This window comes from Topomyia yanbarensis, chromosome 3 (genome assembly GCF_030247195.1).
Source record: "Topomyia yanbarensis strain Yona2022 chromosome 3, ASM3024719v1, whole genome shotgun sequence".
NCBI classification, from domain to species: domain Eukaryota; kingdom Metazoa; phylum Arthropoda; class Insecta; order Diptera; family Culicidae; genus Topomyia; species Topomyia yanbarensis.
This window is the reverse complement of record NC_080672.1, coordinates 424323053-424333141: the sequence shown is the minus strand read 5'-3', so window position 1 is coordinate 424333141 and position 10089 is coordinate 424323053. Positions and strand designations below refer to the sequence as shown.

The following is a 10089-nucleotide window of genomic DNA, read 5'->3' as shown; positions in this document are numbered from 1 at the left end:
ATTACTCTTCTGTAACGGCGAAAATGAAATCCTTTGATTTCGACGATAAATTTAACCCATTCCTCTGGATCTCGAAGACCATTCACGAAAAAAGTGGTTAATTGTAAACGCTCGTGATAATTAAAGTTTTTAGAAACCAGAATTCTCTCTATGTAACCAGGCCACGTGTATGCAGGTCCACAAACATCTTGGAAGGTAAAAATCACATGATTCGTTGGGCTGTTTCTATAAACTCAGCTCAAAATCTCTTGTGGATTGTTCATGATATTGCCTTCTATAAAATGATAAGATTTTGAATGCTATAGAATACCATATATGGGTCATTCCATGCGAAGTGATCAAGGCACGTGTAATCGACCTTCACGGATTTGAACCAAATTTGGAGGAATTGTTCATCTAAGGCCAATATATAAAAACCCAAATTTTTGTGACAACCCTCGGGTCAAAACGGTATAGGGTGATGAGCTTATTTATGCCATGTTTCTATTATCACCCTACCCATTTGAAGCCGTTGGTTAGAGCAGTGTCTGCCATCTTTGTTCAACGCATCGAGTCAAATGGTAGCGCAGCAATAGGGGCACTCGATTCGAGTTTTCATTGTGCTCAAACACGAGAATTTTACGGTTTTCAACGCATTTGTGTTATTATATTGGTTCTTAACAACGAAGCAAAGCGGTTGATGTCAAATTTTACGCATTCTATTGATTGTAAGGCAAGAAATTATCGAATTAGTGAGGCACCTTGCTTAGTATGGTGAAAATAGGCTCATCACCCTATCTCAGGATGCGCTCATATTATATTGGGATGATAAGTGTTTTTTATGTAAAAATTTCTGAGGAACGCGATGGCATTAAAATTTTCAAAATTAAAATGTATTGAGAGAAAAACTAACTTTTAATATTTAACTGAAAAAATCGCATAGTTGGCAGCACTGCCGGCAAAAAATAATATTATTTCTAGACTCCTTGAACAATTTTCTTCAAAAGCCACGGTTTGATTCTAGAGTAAATAGAACCGGAGATATGATCAAAAGAAAATCAAGTGTTTTGGCAATTTACCATAACGGGGGGTGCTCCCATGACCCGAGGGGTGGTTCAATTGACACAAAAATTTGGGTTTTTATATATTGGCTCTAGATGAACAATTCTTTCAAATTTGGTTCAAATCCGTGAAGGTCGATTTCAATTTTGCATCTTTTTTTGATCACTTCGCGTGGAATTACCCATATGTAAGTCAACATAGCTCTGTATTTGTTCTTAAAGTTCAAATTACACGTTTACTTTAGATTTCAATAGTATAAATAATTACCGAGAAAAAGTACATTCCGGGTAATGGTATTCCGGGAAATGGTACATTCCGGGAAATAGTATTCCGGGAAATGGTTTTCTGGGAAATGACATTCCGGAAGATGGTTTTCCGGGAAATGGTAAACCGGGAATCGACGTACAATCGTACAAAACATGTCTAACAAGAAACATAAGGTGATAACTCATTCACTTATTAGTTAGAAAATAATGACTTTGCTTAACGTGTTCATTTTACCGCCAGTTCCCTTACCTACACTCAAAAAAAAGTAAACGTTATGCCTATTGATTTTACACATAGATTTTTGCAATTAACGGAGGCATATAGACACTATTTGCTGGCACATAAACCTAATGTGTGTATTTACAAGAAATATTAATCTTACATTTACATTTCATAACTATTAGACTCATAAAACCCCATTCTATAACAACATGCACATATAACTTATGTGTGTGCATACATAGCTTATACAGTTGACACATAGAAGGTATGTGTGCGCTTGATAACAATAGCATTTCTTCTTCATATTAATTTTAAGCGGTTTGAAGCAAATAGAATTAACGTTTGGATTTTTTTCAGTGTACCAACACATTCGCCGCAAACATTGAACCCAAGCGTACAATGCAAAATGAGTCAACGCTGATGATGATGGGTAGAGCGAAAGAGATGACTAGTACCACCATTACACTATTAGCGCGTTTCACCAAAATTCCACGCGGCCTTTCCCGATTGAAAGGAACGGCCGCGCTTAGCCCATCTTTCATAATATCGTGATTTTGCATAGCGAAGGGCTGAATGATTTTGTTCCAAAAAACAGCCCTACGTTATGCAACACTTTGCGCAGGTTTATTATACCAGTTGCAAGTGGGGCCAAATTCACCAAGTTCCGTAAAATTCCTTTTAAATAACAGAATTAGTAAAATTGCTTAGATGAGCTAAACTAATTAACCAAATCCTGTTTTAAAAACTGTCCTTGCGTTTAAACCAAAATGGGAAGCTTATTACTACCACTACATTACTTAATTTCAAGCGCAAATAGCAAATACAACCAAAAATTGACTGGCAACATTACAGCGGCATTTAGGAAGCAGTTGGAGCGGTCGCCTGTTGGACGACACAGGGTAGCGTCCCTCCACACCCAGTGTAACGGACTTCTAGCTCAGCTACACTGGCTGTAAAAAACACAGCGCAGTGATCTGCTTCGCCAGCCGTTCAACAGTGAACTGAGCGTGTCCAGGGTTGCCACTATTTTTCAAAGAAAATCTGGCAGTTCAAATAAAAATGTCTGGAAAAATCTGTCACTTGACAGCGAGCACAAAGTCATCGAAATTTGGCATACATTTTGGTCTTCATAGAACATTGATCGATTTTTGTTTTGGAAAATATGACCCAGATTTCCAAAAATTGTGTGAGAGGTTTACCTTTCTGCTAAAGGCTTAAAAAACTCTAGCTGTGCCAGATAAATCTGTCATAATGGCATTCCTTCTGGGGTTTAACGTAGAATTCCGAATATCTGGAAAAATCTGGCAAAATTTAAAAAATCTGGAAAAACGTCTTGCTTGAACAAATGTCTGTTCAGTTAGGAAAAATCTGGAAGATTCCAGATAAATCTGGAACATTGGCAACGCTGAGCGTGTCTGACCAAGTCCGTTCTTTAAATAGTCGATGATGACGTCATTCATAGAAGCGTTGCGCGCTAGGTACACCAATCCGTCGTACAGGGCTTGGGAAGCGCTGTCTTCTGTGCGTTAATGCGCGATATTTTGACAAGTTTGTATATTATTTAATTTTTTAATGCTATGATATCAAAAATCTTTGGGTTTATCTATTAGAATCTATTCTTAGAAGTATTTCGGGGCGATTTGCGCAAAAAATTTGAAATTTTTTTGTGAGATGGCTGAATTATATGTGTTTAAAATTGGACCACTTTTCGTTACATACCATTTTTGTAGAATTTGCAGAGTGCACCCCCATATCGAAAACAAAGACGTAGTCCTACGTCAAAATACTTAAATGAAATCCCGGTGTCCGATACCCGAGTCGGCTTCTCGGTAACCGGCGTGATTCACGTGCTTACCGAAGAAATTGGCAGCGATTGCAAAACATTCGACTCAAAACAAAATAAATTTTTATCCTTCCCTTTTGAGCATGTTCATTAATTTTATATAAATCCTGTTTTAGCTTGGAGGCACAAAAATCTGTAATATAGTTCAGTATGTTGAGTAGCTATGTGGTAAACCAACAGAAAATTATTTTTATCAGAGGTAAGGTCGAATAATTTTAAGAAACGAGTTTAATTGTGGTCACGTTTCTTTCGCCAGATCAGTTAGGAATCGAAAACACATCCTGCAAAATCGTAACCAGATGGCTAAAGGAACAGAAAGGTAACGATGCCGTTCTAAGCACCGTCGAATCTCTGACAGAACAAACTGCATTTCTGTTTGCGCGCATATCCAAGCTATCCAGGACATACGAACCTTCCGAGATGTTTCGTTTTGTCGCCGGCTGCAGAAAAAACAATTCGATTCAACATCTGTTTCTGTGGGCCACTGAAAAGAACATCCAGCCGAGCTTTCTTGTACCCTATCTGGAACACATGTCCGATCTGATAGTGACCATCGAGGATGACAAGCATCTGTCGATATTGACGAAAAAGCAGGGAGGTTCTATTAGCAACAAATTTTACCAATATCAGCTTCTGAACGGAAGTTTCTCGGTGAAAGAATCAAAGAAACCGGATCGGACGAACGCTGTCTCAATAGTTGATGAAAGACCTGCTAGCATTGATCCTGCCTCGCTCGGTACGTTCAAGATTGGTGATCTGAAGAAAGAGGAACAGGAGGCGAAAGATTCTCTCACGTTGCCGTTCGAGTTGTAAGATTAATTTTTGGGGTATGTTTGGGAACCATAGCAACGGCATGTTTTCTCTTTTTTTAGCTACAAAACAACATCCGAAGGAGGTAAGGTTCTGTATCATCCGGATGCTGCGGATGACTTGGACGAGGAAGATCCCGATGATGATTTGTTGATATGAAACAGATTTTGTTTTTTTTTTATTGAAAATACATTATATTTCTCTTTTACTTTCAACAATCGAATGCCTTAAAGTTTAAAACATAAAACTGCTCACAATCTTGCACTGGATAACACTAGTCTCACGTAACTGGTTGAAGAATAAAGCAGATTTAAAAGGGATGTTTTTCATTTTTGGTTAATACTTTCACGCGATCATTTTTTTTGTTGTCAAACGAAGCAACTATTTACAAATGTTTGTAGATACACGCACGGTTGTGTTCCAATATTTTTGGTATTCAACTAAAAATAACCCTAAAAGCGTTATTGTTTGATACACAATTCAAGCGGAAGAGATGCTTGTTATAAATTTGAGTTGTTCGAGATAAAACTTAATACTAGTCTCGGTTAGGACTGAGAAGGAATCTTAGCTGTTCTATTTGATCAATTTGATATGGAAGTCTAATTCTTATTTTGGGCATGCTTTAACTGTATTTTTAGTGAAAAAACAGCTATTTAAAACATTTTTACTGTAGTTATTGTAATAATCATCAAAAACCGTAAATATTATTGGGGAACTAAACGAATGGAGAAAAGTTCATGTCACATTTGAAAATGGCACTAAATGATCGAATTTGTACTCTTACCCCGAGAGTACTCTGTAATAAATTGCTTTATAAATAAATGCTGAGAGTTTTCGCATACTTTACGCAACTAAATACTAGGATTTCAATAAAATCTAAGAAACTCAACTGATAATAATACAATTATTGTTCATCTTAACTAGACCTAAAAATGCATTCCTTTCAACTCATAAAAATTCCATCCCCTCGGGATACCTGTTGGCAGCTGTGTTGATATCGCTCTTTGGATCCGGTGTCAAACTGCTCCAACCGGTCACGCTGCACTCCTCCAGTGCTTGTGACGATTCTTTCACAAACCCCGGTAGCCCGTTTTCACCCTTCCCCACCCAGCAAGTCTGCTTAATGGTAAAAAATTGTGGAACTAATCTATCCAGCTTTGCTTGTTCCTGTTCTTTGGTAGTCTGATTGGTACCTGCCACTGGTGCACTGTCACTCACCAGAAATCGGGTAACTCCTAGCAGTGTTTTTTTGTGGACCAACTTCGCAGTCCATATACCCGTAAGCAGCGGTTGCCGTAGATTGGCCGCTTTGCTGAAGTGAACCAAACTCTCCGGTGGACCGGAAGGGCTATCCTCAATGGACATCTCGGCACTGTCGGCTAGCTCTCCGCGGGGGTCAATCCACAGTACCGCCAATGTGTGAGTGGTCGTATTCTTTTCCGTTCGAGATCCTGCCAGTCGAAAAATCAATACCAGTTTGCTCTGACTACCGATGATTCGCTGGAAATTACGAGAAATTTGTTCTTTTTGGTCGAAATCGGTACTAACTTCGAGTTGGGTTAGACGTCTTCCAAGAGGAGCTGATTTCGATACTTGTGCCGAAATATTCGGCTGTGCTCGCGTCTCCAGAAGAACACGACGATCACCGACGGTAGCTTCATACAGAATTAGAAATCCTCGGTAGTTATCGCGATCCAAGTAGTGATTGAGCTCTCGTATCCGAAATGGTTCCTGGAACTGGTTTGATCTGGCATTGGCATTTATGCGTAGAATGCTGTAGGCCACATTAAGAGTAGCTTTATCCGGCTCGCTCGGATCTTCGTAATGGTAAAAGTTTTGCCAGTACGAATGAAGATTAGGGTAGTCTGCCGGATATGGACCATGAACCCATTCCTCGAGTTGCAAAATGACTTCCTGATTGATTATTGGCTCAAATTTTCTAGCAAAATAAAACTGTTTCGCTTCGGTTCCCTGCAATTTAGACCAATCTTCCGGTTTGAAATCATTCGGACTGCACCCACACCAGTCTACTATCTGTTTGTACTGACACTTGCAACCCAGTCTCCGCTTCCAGTTCGTCACGTGTAAATTATTGTCCACATAGTTATTACAAAACTCGGAATTGCGCAGAACCGTATGGAAGAATGATTCCGCTGGCAGTATCGTCTGTCTAAAAATCACCAACAGGCCCTCGATCAGTTCGTTACCAACCCGTCCTTCCGTCACGTACTTTGCAAAACCGCGAGACAAGCAAATCCAATCGCTTCCACCGTCAATCTGTACCCCCAACGGTAACGCCCGATCTCCTATCCGCCACATGTGATTATCACACTCCACAAACGTCCGATCCAGTCCTTGCTTTTGAATAAATCGCTGAACCTCCCGTCCGTGACTTCGTACGAAGTTTTTCCCCTGATTCGCACTTAGAAATCGCTCCAGCTTGTCCAGTGTCTTAACGGGGAAATCACTCTCGCTCAGATTCATCACAAAGTCCCACTTCCAATGGGGCGTGTCTACCAGCAGGTACTCCATTGACGAGAGCAACATCTGCAGCAACGATGCACCTCCCCAAATGGTGGAGTATCTGTTGCGCGACAAGCGAATATTTGGATAATTTGTTTCCAGTTTCAGTAGCTCTCGGTAAAGATATTCTTGGCGCTATCGTAAGAGTAAAAATTGGAAATTTATGCCAAGGATTCAATAATATAAGTTAAAACTTACCGAATCGATATGGATGAAATAATAGTGCCTAGGACTATACAAAGTCTTCAATAGACGATGAACCTGTCGCAAAGCTCTTCCATTCAATGTCAGCAGAAATGCTATTCTAGCCGGCTCTTCCCCAACTTTCGGTGTAATCTCCGTTGTTTGGGCGCTGAATTCTAAAAGAGAAACATTTATCACTGTAATCTTAGTCTAAAACATCGCACTCTTACTTGCAATCCCCGTCTCATAAACGTTCGTAGTAAAATAACCACCGCAGGCCTGTCTCGGATCCCCGGAACATTTCATGTTACAACTAGAATCGGGTAGCTTCGCAGAAGCCTTCGGTAACTCATCTCCACAGAAACATTCCGTGCTGAAATTTTAATAGCATATTTAATTACTCAATACCATTAAAAAGAATCAAACTTACGAGTATTGCACCCCGGCGTACAAAAACCCCGACTGCAGACACAGCTGAATACATCTCTTCGGGGAGTTACTCGTTTTAAAGTTCGTATAGTACCCCGGTAAAATTCGAAAATTCTTCTCATCCTGAAAGCATCCCAGCGCTCTATTCGGCACATACTGCCCATTTGGGCAGTAATTCGGCAACCGCTTCGGATAAAAAGTCCCAGCTTGTATCGCACAAGCAATGTCCACAATTTGCTTCTTACACGGCTGACTCGTTGCCCGATGAATAGCCGAGATCGTCTCTTTGTTGTAAATCTCACAGGGCGGTACGAAGCTTAAATCATTCAAATTAAGATACGTCCGACCTGACTCTTTTCGTGCCTCCCTCGGTTCCTTGACGTGACCTTCACCCGCCAGATGCTGCTGCTCTCGTTGTCCTGCTGGATCTTCATCATCCGCAGACAGATTAGAACCAGCTACCTTTTTGACATACTTTTCGTACAGTCGTTTGCTAAGATCCCGTTCCTCGCTACTATCCGTCCCGGAGACGGGAATTTTCAGCAACTTATAGGCAAGAAAGACCTGTGCACCCACAATCAACAGCCCAATCAGGAAGAACACCTTGTACCGACGGAACCATCGCAGGGCTAGCGTTTGTAGCATTTCTAGCCACTAGACAATCATTGGTACCATCGATCCGCGCTAACAGCACATCGGAGTGTGGACGGAACGAGTGTTTCTTTTTTGCTGACACAGTTCGACTGAATGGAAACGCGAGAGCTACCACCTCTCGCCTAATTGAATCAGTATCAATAAAACGTTTCCGGTCTTGCTCAAAGGTTGCACGAAAGAAAGCCGCAGAACAATTAGGTATTATGCACACACAACAGATGGAAAGCTGATTCGCGCACAAAATATAAAGCAGGGAAGTTAAAATTTCAACTAGCAGGCAGAAAGACGTGCGAAGAAATCACGCAATTTTTGACTAATATTTCAGTATTTGACGTTTCTCGTATTTGTTTTGATCACACGCGTCTTTGACGTGAGTACTGTGCAAATGTGTGAGTAATTAGGGTTGGCAGGGTGTGTGGAGAGTTACTATTGGAATAATTTCTGACCTATTTTTTGAAAACAGCCAAACAGCTATGTTGACTCTGTATTTTAAATTCCGGCGAGTGTTTTCTAATGCATTTGATGACGGAATGAGACAAACTTCAACTCGAGTATTTCCATGGAGGGCCGCCTTGGGGAGATCTGATTTTTCCAGACCTTGTTATGCTTTTCTTGCACTTCAATTTGTTTACCAAGTGGTTTGCCCATCCTTGCCCGTTTAAAAGTTATCGGTATTGGAAAAAAGCTATTTTCAATCAAGAAACGTGAATATCTTCACACCTACTACCGATAGCAAGTTTCCGTCTTCGGCAAAGTAATGCAGTTTAACAGTCCAAATAATGTTCTATAACATTTAAGAAATGGAAAAAATCGCGGCTAAATTCGGGTAGCACCTATAAGGCTTGCGTTTGTGAGAATCGTATTCTAATAAACAATAATAATAAATTACAATTTCCAAATACTACTACTTTTTTGGGAAATATATTGTACTAATGAAGCAAACTATGATTTTTGTTTGGAGAACTGTTTCTATCATTCGTAAAATCTTCGAGCATTTCGTTAATACCGAACATTTCTAAAGGAAATTAAATCCAAAATAGAGCAAGGCTATTAAAGTGCTACAGATTTTGCAGGCAGCTAATAATAATGGAAAGATATCGGCGTGTGGATCTTTAAGGAACTGACCGATCACTTCATTATGTAAAAAAAATAATTCGCACACCGGCCGAATGACTTTTTTCTATCGATCTCTCCAATCTGTATTGGCAGCCGCAGGATGAAAACGAGAACGGAAAAGTAATTTTCAAACAGACACTTTCGGTATACTTTTTCCAGTTGCTACCCGCCATTCTTTACCACTTCAGAAGGATGTGCTCCTCTCTCTTTGATGATTTTGTTTTATCTGCCCTTCTCTTCGCTCTCATGTTTGTGCGAGCAGAACGATATCCCCAAACGCGCCGTGTGCATTGAAGTTGCGCAAAGGCAATAGGGATCTTTAGGGGTGTGCGGGTTAAGGCATATTCTGATGCAGATTAGTACCGTGAGTTAATATCTCAGTCCTTTTTCAATTTTTTGGCCCGAAACTATTGAAAAAAACATTTTTTAGTTTGTTTCCTTTTAGGACAATAACACATCCAAACCCATGCGACTTGCACGACCCTATAGGTTGCCTTATCAGATCTACCATAGTTTGCAGATGAAACTTGGGATGGCAGGTTGCTAGCGGATTGACAAAGTACCAGATCATGCTGTGTGGGGTGCTGTCCCGGTTAACAATGAGGCGAACGAGATATTTTCAGATACGTCATTTAGTAGGACAACTGTCAGTTTGCTGGTTGAGTTTAATTTGGTTTTTTTAAATTTAAAAATCATAAAAGAATAATTAAGGTTTAAGAATGATATGAATGTACTCGTAAGGACACCCGCTACCAATGCATATGAAAAACTGGCACAATTTTTCCAAATTAAAGATCCCTATTGGCGATTCTACGTTGAAACAGCTCACAGATAGCGCAGGAAGCAAAGTGTTGCTGATTTCATTCTGTTCTGTCATAGTGCATATATTTTCTGTAAGCATTGGTAAAAAATAACTTTTAAACACCAAATCACCGAACAATTTCTTGATAATTGTTTATGAAAATGAAGGAAAACCATCATTTTATAAGATGAAGAGTAAA

The 10089-nt window shown here is 40.0% G+C and overlaps 2 protein-coding genes across 3 annotated transcripts; one reads left to right on the top strand and one right to left on the bottom strand.

Moving 5' to 3' along the window:
* The first annotated feature begins 3391 nt into the window (after positions 1-3391).
* Positions 3392-4387, top strand: LOC131689999 (elongator complex protein 5). 2 transcript variants are annotated; one of them, XM_058975431.1, is made up of 3 exons: positions 3392-3572; positions 3630-4182; positions 4246-4387. In XM_058975431.1, the coding sequence occupies exons 1-3, from the start codon at positions 3524-3526 to the stop codon at positions 4340-4342; spliced, it is 699 nt and encodes a 232-aa protein (XP_058831414.1). In that variant the 5' UTR covers positions 3392-3523; the 3' UTR covers positions 4343-4387. The 2 variants fall into 2 exon arrangements, with proteins under 2 accessions (XP_058831414.1, XP_058831415.1); XM_058975432.1 differs by having other exon boundaries at positions 3433-3572; positions 3635-4182.
* A 679-nt stretch (positions 4388-5066) lies between these two features.
* LOC131689998 (xylosyltransferase oxt) lies at positions 5067-8293 on the bottom strand. The gene is made up of 4 exons (XM_058975429.1): positions 7320-8293; positions 7120-7262; positions 6905-7065; positions 5067-6841 (listed from the first exon to the last, which is right to left on the bottom strand). Exons 1-4 carry the CDS (start codon positions 7961-7963, stop codon positions 5132-5134), a joined length of 2658 nt encoding a protein of 885 aa, XP_058831412.1. The 5' UTR covers positions 7964-8293; the 3' UTR covers positions 5067-5131.
* Between the last annotated feature and the right edge of the window lie 1796 nt (positions 8294-10089).